The following is a 13,564-nucleotide window of genomic DNA, read 5'->3' as shown; positions in this document are numbered from 1 at the left end:
CAGAGGCGCAGTCGCACGCGCTGTGCCTCTGAACCCCTTCGTTCAGAGGACTGGAAATGCCGGCGTTCCCCGCATGCGCTGTGCATGCTGAACGCCGGCATTTCCACCGGCCAGATGCGTGAGTACCCAGACCGTACTCACGCATTTGGACCCGAATTTCTGGCCCAATATCTGGGGACTTGTGCCAAAATTGGGAGAGCTGTCCCACAGACTAGTCAAGCAACAGCCTGAGATAGTCATACTCACAGAATCATATCTTTCAGCCAATGTCCCAGATTCCTCCATCATCCTCCCACTGGCAGGACAGACCCACCAGGGGTGGTGACACAGTGGTATACAGTTGGGAGGGAGTGGCCCTGGGAGTCCTCAACATTGACTCCGGACTCATGGCTTCAGGTCAAGAATGGGCGAGGAAACTTCCTGCTGATTACCACCTACTGCCCTCCCTCAGCTGATGAATCAGTACTCCTATTGAACAGCACTTGGAAGAAGCACTGAGAGTAGCAAGGGCACAGATGTACTCTGGGTGGGGGACTTCAATGTCCATCATCAAGAGTGGCTCGGTAGCACCACTACTGACCAAGCTGGCCGAGTCCTGAAGGACAGAGCTGCCAGACTAGGACTTTTTTTTTATTCGTTCATGGGATGTGGACGTCGCTGGCAATCCTTAGTTGCCCTTGAGAAGTTGGTGGTGAGGTGACTGCGACAGTTGGTGAGAGAACCAATGCGAGGGAAAACTTACTTGACCTCGTCCTCACCAATCTACCTGTCGCAGATGCATCTGTCCATGACCACATTGGAAGCAGTGACCACCGCACTGTCCTTGTGGAGACAAAATCCTGTCTTCACACTGAGGACACCCTCCATTGTGTTGTGTGGCACTACCACTGTGCTAAATGGGATAGATTCAGAATAGATCTAGCAGCTCATAACTGGGCATCCATGAGGCACAACTGTTTTGCACCACAATCTGTAACCTCATGGCCTGACATATCCCTCACTCTACCATTACCATCAAGCCAGGAGAACAACCCTGGTTCAATGAGGAGTGCAGAAGAGCATGCCAGGAGGTGCACCAGGCATACCTAAAAATGAGGTGCCAACCTGGGGAAGCTGCAACACAGGACTACATGCATGCTAAAAAGCAGAAGCAGCATGCAATTGACAGGGCTAAGCGATCCCACAATCAACAGATCAGATCAAAGCTCTGCAGTCCTGCCACATCCAGTCGTGAATGGTGGTGGACAAATAAACAACTAATGGGAGGAGGAGGCTCGTTGAATATCCTCATCCTCAATGATGACGGAGCCCAGCACAAGTGCAAAAGACAAGGCTGAAGCGTTTGAATCATAAAATCATAGAAAGTTACAGCATGGAAGGAGGCCATTTCGGCCCATCGTGTCCGCGCCGGCCAACAAAGAGCTATCCAGCCTAATCCCACTTCTCAGCTCTTGGTCCGTAGCCCTGCAGGTTAGAGCACCCCAAGTGCACATCCAAGTACTTTTTAAATGTGGTTAGGGTTCCTGCCTCTACCACCCTTTCAGGCAGTGAGTTCCAGACCCCCACAACCCTCTGGGTGAAGAAATTTCCCCTCAAATCCCCTCTAAACCTTCCACCAATTACTTTAAATCTGTGCCCCCTGGTTTTTGACCCCTCTGCTAAGGGAAATAGGTCCTTTCTATCCACTTTATCTAGGCCCCTCATAATTTTATACACCTCATTAAGGTCTCCCCTCAGCCTCCTCTGTTCCAAGGAAAACAGAACCAGCCTATCCAGTCTTAAGATTCTCTACTCCCAGCAACATCCTTGTAAATCTCCTCTGTACCCTCTCTAGTGCAATCACATCCTTCCTGTAATGTGGTGACCAGAACTGCACACAGTACTCTAGCTGAGGCCTAACTAGTGTTTTATACAGTTGAAGCATAACCTTCCTGCTCTTGTATTCTATGCCACGGCTAATAAAGGCAAGCATTCCGTATGCCGCCTTAACCACCTTATCTACTTGGCCTGCTACCTTCAGGGATCTGTGGACATGCACTCCAAGGTCCCTTTGTTCCTCTACACTTCTCAGTGTCCTACCATTTAATGTGTAGTCCCTTTCCTTGTTAGCCTTCCCCAAATGCATTACCTCACACTTCTCCGGATTGAATTCCATTTGCTACTGTTCTGCCCACCTGACCAATTTATTGATACCTTCCTGTAGTCTACAGCTTCCTTCTTCAATATTTTAGTATCATCTGCAAACTTCTTAATCATACCCCCTATATTCAAGTCAAGATGGTTGATATATACCACAAAAAGCAAGGGATCTAGTGCTGAGCCCTGCGGAACCCCACTGGAAACAGCCTTCCAGTCACAAAAACACCCATCAACCCTTACCCTCTGCTTCCTGTCTCTGAGCCAGTTTTGAATCCAACTTGACACTTTGCCCTGGATCCCATGGGCTTTTAACTTCGTGACCAGTCTGCCATGTGGAACCTTATCAAGAGCCTTGCTAAAGTGCATATAAACTACATCAAACGCACTACCCTCCTTGTTACCTCCTCAAAAAATTCAATCAAGTTTGTCAGACACAACCTTCCCTTAACAAATCCATGCTGACTATCCTTGATTAATCCGTGTCTTTCTAAATGAAGATTTATCCTGTCCTTCAGAATTCTTTCCACAAATTTTCCCACCACCGAGGTTAGGCTGACTGGCCTGTAATTACTCGGTCTATCCTTTTCTCCCTTTTTAAACAAGAGTACCACATTACCAGTCCTCCAGCACCACACCTGAAGCCAGGGAGGATTGAAAAATGATGGTCAGGGCCTCTGCTATTTCCTCTTTTGCTTTGCTTAACAGCCTGGGCTACATTTCATCCGGGCCTGGGGATTTATCCACTCTTAAAGCTGCTAAACCCCTGAATACTTCCTCTCTCTCTATGTTTATTTCATCTAATATTTCACACTCCTCCCCCTGATAGCAATGTCTGCTTCGCCCCTCTCCTTTGTGAAAACAGACGCAAAGTATTCATTAAGAACCCTACCGACGTCTCCCACCTCCACACACAGATTACCCTCATGATCTCTAATAGCCCCTACCCTTTCTTTAGTTATCCTCTTACTCTTAATATATTTATAAAACATCTCTGGGTTTTCTTTGATTTTACTTGCCAAGAATTTTTCATGCTCTCTTTTCTTTCCTAATATCATTTTTAATTGCACCCCTGCACTTTCTGTAGTCCTCTAAAGATTCTGCAGTATTTAGCCCTCGGTATCTGTCATACGCCTCCCTTTTTTTCTTTATCCCACCCTGCATGTCTCTAGACATCCAGGGACTCGAGATTCTTTAAGGGCACTTGTTTGGTCTGAACCCTCCGGATCTCATCCTTGAATGCCTCCCACTGCTTTGACACTGATTTACCTTCAAGTAGCTGTTTCCAGTCCACTATGGCTAAATCCCCTCTGAGCTTAGCAAAATTTGCTTTTCCCCAATTTAGAATTTTTATTCCTGGTCTATACTTGTCCTTTTCCATAACTACCTTAAATCTAACAGAATTATGCTCACTAACCAAAATGCTCCTCCACTGATATCTCTTCTACCTGCCCAGCTTCATTCCCTAAAACCATGTCCAGAACCGCCCCCTCCCTTGTTGGGCTTGCTACATACTGGCTAAAAAAGTTCTCCTGGATACATTTTAGGAATTCCGCACCTTCTATACCCTTCACACTAATTTTATCCCAGTTAATATTGGGGTAGTTGGAATCCCCTACTATTACTGCCCTATAGTTTTTGCACTTCTCAGAAATTTGTCTACATATTTGTTCTTCTATCTCCCTCTCACTGTTTGGGGGTCTGTAGTACACTCCCAGCAGTGTGATCGCCCCTTTTTTGTTTTTCAATTCGACCCATATGGCCTCGTTTGATGATCCCTCCAACATATCGTCCCTCCTCACAGCTATAATAGTTTCTTTAATCAATACCACGACCCCCCCTCCCTTTTTACCTCCCTCTCTATCCCGTCTGAAAATCCTGTAACCAGGAATGTTGAGCTGCCATACCTGCCCCTCTTTCAGCCACGTCTCTGTAATAGCTATAATATCATAGTCCCAAGTATCTACCTGTGTCCTCAGCTCATCTGCCTTGTTCGCTATACTCCTTGCATTGAAGTACATACCATTTAGTACAGGCAAACCTCCTTGTTGACTACTATCTAGCCCTTGATTTTCTTCCCTCCCTATTGACTCTATACTTAGGCTCCCATCCCCCTGCCAAGCTAGTTTATACCCTCCCCAACAGCACTAGTAAACCCTCCCGCGAGAATATTGGTCCCGTTCCTGTTGAGGTGCAACCCGTCTGGTTTGTAGAGGTCCCACCTCCCCCAGAAACGGTTCCAATTCCTCAGGAATTTAAAGCCTTCCCTCCTACACCATCGCTCCAGCCACGCATTCATCTGCTCTATCTTCCTATTTCTGAACTCACTAGCACGTGGCACTGGTAGTAATCCGGAGATTACTACCTTTGAGGTCCTGCTTTTTAACCTCTTTCCTAGCTCCCTAAACTCTGCCTGCAGGACCTCATCCTTCTTCCTACCTATGTCGTTGGTACCGATATGGACCACGACCTCTGGCTGTTCACCCTCCCCCCTCAGATTGCCCTGCAAGCCGTTCAGTGACATCCTTGACCCTGACACCAGGGAGGCAACAAACCATCCTGGAGTCACGTCTGCGGCCGCAGAAACGCCTGTCTGCTCCCCTAACTATTGAATCCCCTATCACTATTGCTCTCCATCTCCTCTTCCCCCTCGCCTGTGCAGCAGTCATCTTCAGCCAGAAGTGCCGAGTGGATGGTCCATATCGGCCTCCTCCTGAGATCCCCACCATCACAGAAGCCACTCTTCAGCCAATTCGATTCACTCCATGTGATATCAAGAAACGGTTGAGCGCACTGGATGCAGCAAAGGCTGTGGGCCCCGATAACATCCCGGCTGTCGTGATGAAGACTTGTGCTGCAGTGATGGTGAGTCGACTTCTTCATCTGCTGCAGTCCGTGTGGTGAAGGTACTCCCACAGCGCTGTTAGGGAGTGAGTTCCAGGAATTTTACCCAGTGACGATGAAGGAACGCCGATATACTTCTAAGTCAGGATGGTGTGTGACTTGGTGGTGGAAAGGCTTTGGGGAATCAGGAGGTGAGTCACTCGCTGCAGAATATGGTGAGAGCGATTTTGTGGCAGTGTTTTGATTTCCTTTCTTAGGGTATTTTTGCTCGGTACTTCTCTTCAAGAGGCTACAGATCGTTCTCATCCCTTGAGCACTTTACCCTGAGCTATGGGGATCCATAACATCTGAAAGAAAGACTTACATTTCTATAGAACCTTTCACGACCTCAGGACGTCCCAAAGCGCTTCATAGCCAACAAAGTACTTTTGAAGTGTAGTCACTGTTGTATTGTGGGAAGTGTGGCAGCCAATTTTCACACAGCAAGATCCCACAAACAGCAATGTGATAATGACCAGATCGTCTGTTTTAGTCATGTTGGTTGAGGGATAATTATTGAAACTCCCCAGCTCTTCCAATAGTGCCATGTGATCTTTTACATCCGCCAGAGAGGGCAGACGGGGCCTTGGTTTAACATCTCATCCGAAAGAAGTTAAATGAGTCTCTGGGAATGTGAAGGGGGTCCTGAGTGTTTTAAAATTCCGCTACCTTTTCACTGGACTGACTGTGCATGTACTGTCTGTTTTGCAGAGGTGATTTTGGGTGTGGTGCTGAGTGTGTGCATCCTCCTGCTGATCCTGGTACTGATCATCCTTTGCTGGCGCTGGAGCCGGAAGACACGCCGTCAGGGAGTCCCTTCGAGCAGTGATGTGCTGGCCTGACAGTCGGTGGCTTTGCTCACACAGGACAACCAGTGTGAAGATTGAATGGACTCCTCTTCCACTCACCCCCTGCCACCTCAAGCTACATACCTGGAGACTTGAGATCACAGACTAATAGCTGTGGGAACAGCTTGTTTTTAAATGAAATTTTATTGCATACTTATCTAATTAATCTGTTTATTTTTACTGCTGTGACATAGCGGGGTACATTCCTTATTTCAGGAACTTGCCATTAGACCCAACCAAACCCACCCCTTTTTATTATCCCATCCACCTTCTCCCCACATTCCACCCCACCCACCCACCTTCTCCCCACACCCCCCAACCACATCCACCCACCTTCTCCCCACATCCCCCAACTCCACCCACCCACCTTCTCCCCACACCCCCAACCCCACCCACCCGCCTTCTCCCATATCCCTGAACCCCACCCACCCACCTTCTCCCAACCCCACCCACCCACCTTCTCCCCACATCCCCCAACTCCACCCACCCACCTTCTCCCCACACCCCCAACCCCACTCACCCGCCTTCTCCCATATCCCTGAACCCCACCCACCCACCTATTCCCCACATCCCCCAACCCCACCCACCCACCTTCTCCCAACCCCACCCACCCACCTTCTCCCCACATCCCCCAACTCCACCCACCCACCTTCTCCCCACACCCCCAACCCCACTCACCCGCCTTCTCCCATATCCCTGAACCCCACCCACCCACCTATTCCCCACATCCCCCAACCCCACCCACCCACCTTCTCCCCACACCCCTGAACCCCACCCACCCACCTTCTCCCACATCCCTGAACCCCAGTGCAGAACCTCATGCGGCGCTGGTTGTCGCGCGATGTTGCTTGTGGACCTCATATGCTCTCCATCATAATGGCCGCCTACCTCCACCTCCGTAACATTGCCTGCCTCCGCTCATCTACTGCTGAAACCCTCATCCAGGCCTTTCACACCACCAGACTCGACTATTCCAATGTTCTCCTGGCTGGCCTTCCGGTCCACCGATGCCTTGAATTTAGAATTCTCATCCTTGTGTTTAAATCACTTCATGGCCTCTTCCCTCTCCCTATCTCTGTAACCTCCTCCAGCCCTACAACCACCGCCCCCCCCAACTCTCCGTTCTTCTGACTCTGGCCTCTTGTGCATCCTCCCTCCCTTCTCCTCACCATTGGCAGCTGTGCCTTCAGTCACTGAGACTCCACGCTCTCGAGTTTCCTCCTGAAAAGCCACCCCCTTCACCAAGCTTTAGGCACCCCTTCTAATAACTCCTACTTTGACTCAGAGTCCATCTTCCTTAAGCTTCTGTGAAGTGCCTTGGGACTTTTATCTAATGTGAAATGTGCTGTATAACTGTAGGTTGTCCAGCCTGAGTGGGTGGTGACCATCACCGTGGATCTAAGCAGTGTCAATGCTGGATATAATCCCATTTGCCCATCAGTAAAGGCTGTCCAGCAGAGGTACCGCTGCTTCTAGCTTCTGAAAGGTGTGAAGTGAAAGGGGTATTCTGTACACAACGTGTAGCCACACTTCCAACGTGAACAGATTGAGAGCCACATGCATTTTAATGGTGGATTTTGCAAAATCCATGATTTTAGTTGCGCTAAAGGAAGAATATTACAATATACTGGGGAAATGAGTTTAGAGCAGGTACCTCCAGTTAAACAGCTAGCACTGGCAGGATGGGCTGAATGGCCACCTCCTTGCTTATGATTCTGTGATGAGAACTGTTTACCAAACTGTGGCAGTGTCGCTTCCTGTTTTTTTCCCCTCGTGCTTTAGCCATTTTCCTTGAGGATATTTCCCTTTTGTTTTGGTGTGTTTACCTGCTTTACTGATCCTCAGTCACTCAGTGAGAGCCTGACCCATGACCAGTGACTGACCACTAACTGAGCCCCATTTTCACTCCCCATTCCCCTACCTCTGACTGCAGAGAAGAGCCAGGGTTCTGCTAAACACCTGTCTGGCCCGCTCAGTCCAACATTGGGCTCCTGCTGTGCACCACTTTGTGGGGACAGACCTGGGTTTTACCATACTATGGGGTGTACGTGTTATAATGATAATGACACTGTGTTACATTGCAGCACTGTGACATTGCTACTTGTATGCACTGTATCTAAGGGCCAGGGATCCCGTGGCGTTCTTGTATTAAGAGCTGCTTCCTGTGGGTCAGTGTGTTTTGTACAGTGTAATCTTTTCTAAACGTGTCTGTGTGCCAAATAGGAGCTCTGTCACTATTCCAAATCAGACGAAATTTTATATTTTAGTACCTGTCTGAGATGTGATGCGTCACTTTAAATTGGTGTTATTGTGGCTTAGTGTAGGTGTGGCTGAAGATTACATTGAGGTTAAAAACCAGGCCCACAAGAACATTTGGTGTCATAAAACTAGACTTGATATATTAATACTAGGACTGTCGAGCGATTAAAAAGATTAAGTTGATAACTAAAATGATAAAGGGATTGGATAGGGTAGATCGAGAAACTATTCCCTCTAGTGGGGAATGTAGAACAAGAGGGCAGAACCTTCAAATTAGAGATAGGCCGTACAGAAAACAGGAAGCACTTTTTCTCAGAAAGGGGAGTGAAAATCTGAAACACTCTTTGCCCCAAAGGGCTGTGGATGCTGGGGGGCAATTAGAATCTTCAAGACTTTGTTGGTAAGGGTATCAAGGGATATGGAGCAAAGACCGGTGAATGGAGTTGAGGTACAGATCAGCCATGAGGGGCTGAATGGCCTACTCCTGTTCCCATAATTAAAGATTTTAATCTCAGTTAAGCTTGGTTTTAATTGCACATTTAATCACATCTCCAATCTCCCTTTCCTCATCAAAGTCCAGCATTTATTGCCCATCCCTAATTGCTCTTGAGAAGGTTGTCCTCTCGTCCATTGTCCAGCTGGGTGGGACTGCACTCGCCTGGTTCCATTCTTATCTATCCAGTCATAGCCAGAGAACCTCCTGCAATGGCTTCTCTTCCCACTCCCGCACTGTTACCTCTGGAGTCCCCCAAGGATCTATCCTTGGCCCTCTCCTGTTTCTCATCTACATGCTGCCCCTTGGTGACATCATCCGAAAGCGCGTCGGATTCCACATGTATACTTTAATACACCCACCTCATCACCACCACTCTTGACCCCACACTGTCTCTGATTTGTCACACTGCTTGTCCGACATCCAGTCCTGGATGAGCCGCAATTTCCTACAATTAAACATTGGGAAGACGGAAGCCATTGTCTTCGGTCCCCACCACAAACTCCGTTCCCTGGCCACCGATTCCATCCGTCTCTCTGGCCTCTGTTTGGGGCTGAACCAAACTAATCACAACCTTGGCACCCTATTTGACCCTGAGCTGAGCTTCCGACCCCATAGTCTCTCCATCATCAAGATCACCTCCTGCCACCTCCGTAACATCGCCCGTCTCCGGCCCTGCCTCAGCTCACCTGCTGCTGAAACCCTCATCCATGCCTTTGTTACCTCTAGACTCGACTATTCCAATGCTCATCTGGCCAGCTTCCCATCTTCCATAAACTTGAGCTATTCCAAAACTCTGCTCCCCGTATCCTAATTCGTACCAAGTCCTGTTCACCCATCCCTCGGAACCGAGAATGACTTGCTTCCACATTAAAAATGAGTTTGCAGGTGACTGATGAGTCCAATGCGGGACCTACAGTCTCTGTCACAGGTGGGGCAGACGGTGGTTGAAGGGGCGGGTGGGTGGGGTGCTTGGGTTAACGTGCACACCTTGCGCTGCCTGCGCTTGGCTTCCACTTCCGCTTGCTCCCGGCGAAGAGACTCGAGGTGTTCGGCGCCTTCCCGGATGCTTCTCCTCCACTTTGTGCGGTCTTGGGCCAGGGATTTCCAGGTGTCGGTGGGGATGTTACTTTTTCAAGGGGGCTTTGAGGGTGTCCTTGAAGCGTTTCCTCTGCCCACCTGGAGCTCTCTTACCGTGCCAGAGCTCCGAGTAAAGCACTTGTTTTGGGAGTCTCGTATCGAGCATGCAGACAATGTGACCCGTCCATCGGAACTGATTGAGCGTGGTCAAAGCTTCGATGCTGGGGATGTTGGCCTGAGCAAGAACACTGACCCCTGTGCTCGCTGACCTACATTGGCTCCCGATCCAGCTGCGCCTCAATTTTAAAATTCTCACCCTTGTGTTCAAATCCCTCCATGGCCTCGCCCCTCCACCCCCCCCCCCCATCTCTGTGACCTCCTCCAGCCCTACAAACTCCTGAGATCTCTGTGACCTCCTCCAGCCCTACAAACTCCTGAGATCTCTGTGACCTCCTCCAGCCCTACAACCCCCTGAGATCTCTGTGACCTCCTCCAGCCCTACAACCCCCTGAGATCTCTGTGACCTCCTCCAGCCCTACAACCCCCTGAGATCTGTGTGACCTCCTCCAGCCCTACAACCCCCTGAGATCTCTGTGACCTCCTCCAGCCCTACAACCCCCTGAGATCTGTGTCTGAGCAACTCTGGGCTCTTGTGCATTCCCCCGCTCCCTTTGCCCCACCATTGGCGGCCATACCTCAGCTGCCAAGACTCTAAGCTCTGGAATTCCCTCCCTAAATCGCACCGCTCCTCCACCTCTCCTCCTTTAAGACGCTCCTTAAAACCTTCCTCGGACCAAGCTTTTGGACAACTGGCCTAATACCTCCTTTCCCTCCTGATTTCTTGTTTCCACCGTTCTTCTGCTCGCTGTGTAACTGCCATGATTAACACACATTTTTTAAAAATTGCCAAAAATATTAATGTATTAATTGCAGAAGTGAATTCCACTTAATTAACAGCCATAATTAATGCTTTTTAATTGCAGAACCACTAGTGTTGATGACTTCTGAAGCACTTCCTGAGAGTTATCCACATAGCTTTAAGGCTCCTCCACCTTACTGAGGCTCAGCTTGTCACCAGGTTTCGCTAGGGGCAGCTTGCTGAGGGAGATTCCTGATTCCTTTAAATCCACTTGAGGGACAGCTCTAAAGTTAATAATACATAACAGCCTTACCTCGATGGAGACAAGTAGCTAATACCATATTGAGAGAGAGAGCGATGTGTCATGCTTGTTATTTTTGTATTCAAGGAAGTAAGAGAACCTGTAATCCAGTGAAATCTGATGTATTGACTTTATGCTGCTGGCTAACCTTTACTTTTAATAAAACCTGATTTATACGTCATACAGTCTGATGGTGATTATTCTTCCGCTGTCTAACTTATTAAGGACAGAGTTTGTGCCAATCCTAATGAGTTATTACAGAAACAAGGCTTTCAGGTCGATTCCTGGGTAACAACGTAATACCAGACATTGCCTGGATTCTGCTTATTACCAGACATTGGTCTGGATTCTGCTTATTACCAGACATTGGTCTGGATTCTGCTTATTACCGGACATTGTCTGGATTCTTCTTATTACCGGACATTGTCTGGATTCTTCTTATTAACAGACATTGGTCTGGATTCTGCTTATTACCAGACGTTGGTCTGGATTCTGCTTATTACCAGACTTTGGTCTGGATTCTGCTTATTACCAGACGTTGGTCTAGATTCTGCTTATTACCAGACATTGGTCTGGATTTTACTTATTACCAGACATTGGTCTGGATTCTGTTTATTACCAGACATTGGTCTGGATTCTGCTTAATACCAGACATTGGTGTGGATTCTGTTTATTACCAGACGTTGGTCTGGACTCTGCTTATTACCAGACATTGGTCTGCATTCTGCTTAATACCAGACGTTGGTCTGGATTCTGTTTATTACCAGACGTTGGTCTGGACTCTGCTTATTACCAGACATTGGTCTGGATTCTGCTTATTACCAGACATTGGTCTGGATTCTGCTTATTACCAGACATTGGTCTGGATTCTGCTTATTACCAGACATTAGTCTGGATTCTACTTATTACCAGGCATTGGTCTGGATTCTGCTTATTACCAGACATTAGTCTGGATTCTACTTACTACCAGACATTGGTCTGGATTCTCCTTATTACCAGAGATTGGTCTGGATTCTGCTTATTACCAGATATTGGTCTGGATTCTACTTATTACCAGACATTGGTCTGGATTTTGTTTATTACCAGACATTGGTCTGGATTCTGTTTATTACCAGACATTGGTCTGGATTCTGCTTATTACCAGACATTAGTCTGGATTCTACTTATTACCAGAGATTGGTCTGGATTCTGCTTATTACCAGATATTAGTCTAGATTTTACTTATTACCAGACATTGGTCTGGATTCTACTTATTACCAGACATTGGTCTGAATTCTGCTTATTACCAGAAATTGGTCTGGATTATCTCATTACCAGACGTTGGTCTGGATTCTGCTTATTACCAGACGTTGTTCTGGATTCAGCTCATTACCAGACATTGGTCTGGATTCTGCTTATTACCAGACATTGGTCTGGATTCTGCTTATTACCAGACATTGGTCTGGATTCTGCTTAATACCGGACATTGGTCTGGATTCTGCTTATTACCAGACGTTGGTCTGGATTCTGCTAAATACCAGACATTGGTCTGGATTCTGCTTATTACCAGACGTTGGTCTGGATTCTGCTTATTACCAGACATTGGTCTGGATTCTGCTTATTACCAGACATTGGTCTGGATTCTGCTTATTACCAGACATTGGTCTGGATTCTGCTTATTACCGGACATTGTCTGGATTCTTCTTATTAACAGACATTGGTCTGGATTCTGCTTATTACCAGACGTTGGTCTGGATTCTGCTTATTACCAGACATTGGTCTGGATTCTGCTTATTACCGGACATTGTCTGGATTCTGTTTATTACCAGACATTGGTCTGGATTCTGCTTATTACCAGACATTGGTCTGGATTCTGCTTATTACCAGACATTGGTCTGGATTCTGCTTATTACCGGACATTGTCTGGATTCTTCTTATTAACAGACGTTGGTCTGGATTCTGCTTATTACCAGACGTTGGTCTGGATTCTGCTTATTACCAGACTTTGGTCCGGAATCTGCTTAATACCAGACATTGGTCTGGATTCTGCTTATTACCAGACATTGGTCTGGATTCTGCTTATTACCAGACATTGGTCTGGATTCTGCTTATTTCCAGACATGGGTCTTGATTCTGCTTATTACGAGACGTTGGTCTGGATTCTGTTTATTACCAGACATTGGTCTGTATTCTGCTTATTACCAGACATTGGTCTGGACTCTGCTTCTTAACAGACATTGGTCTGGATTCTGCTTATTACCAGACGTTGGTCTGGATTCTGCATATTACCAGACATTGGTCTGGATTCTGCTTAATACCAGACATTGGTCTGGATTCTGCTTAATACCAGACATTGGTCGGGATTCTGCTTATTACCAGACATTGGTCTGGATTCTGCTTAATACCAGACATTGGTCTGGATTCTGCTTATTACCAGACATTGGTCTGGATTCTGTTTAATACCAGACATTGGTCTGGATTCTGCTTAATACCAGACATTGTCTGGATTCTGCTTATTACCAGACATTGGTCTGGATTCTGCTTATTACCAGACATTGGTCTGGATTCTGCTTATTACCAGACATTGGTCTGGATTCTGCTTATTACCAGACATTGGTCTGGATTCAGCTTACTCCCAGACATTGGTCTGGATTCTGCTTATTACCAGACGTTGGTCTGGATTCTGCTTATTACCAGACATTGGTCTGGATTCTGCTTATTACCAG

At 47.4% G+C, this 13,564-nt stretch overlaps 1 protein-coding gene across 2 annotated transcripts in view; it reads left to right on the top strand.

Annotated features, from left to right (window-relative positions):
- acp2 (acid phosphatase 2, lysosomal) overlaps positions 1–11,040 on the top strand; it is a 191,107-nt gene extending 180,067 nt beyond the window's left edge. For both annotated transcript variants that reach the window (XM_086007464.1, XM_086007463.1), the window contains one exon: positions 5,731–11,040. In XM_086007464.1, the coding sequence (XP_085863590.1) occupies positions 5,731–5,848 (118 nt within the window). In that variant the 3' untranslated portion in view covers positions 5,849–11,040. The remainder of the gene's footprint in view (positions 1–5,730) is intronic.
- The last annotated feature ends 2,524 nt before the right edge of the window (positions 11,041–13,564 follow it).

Source organism: Somniosus microcephalus, chromosome 15, assembly GCF_052327205.1.
Source record: "Somniosus microcephalus isolate GS21.2 chromosome 15, FLI_Smic_1.0, whole genome shotgun sequence".
Lineage (NCBI taxonomy): Eukaryota > Metazoa > Chordata > Chondrichthyes > Squaliformes > Somniosidae > Somniosus > Somniosus microcephalus.
The sequence above is the reverse complement of the archived record's forward strand: the minus strand, read 5'-3'. Positions and strand labels throughout refer to the sequence as shown.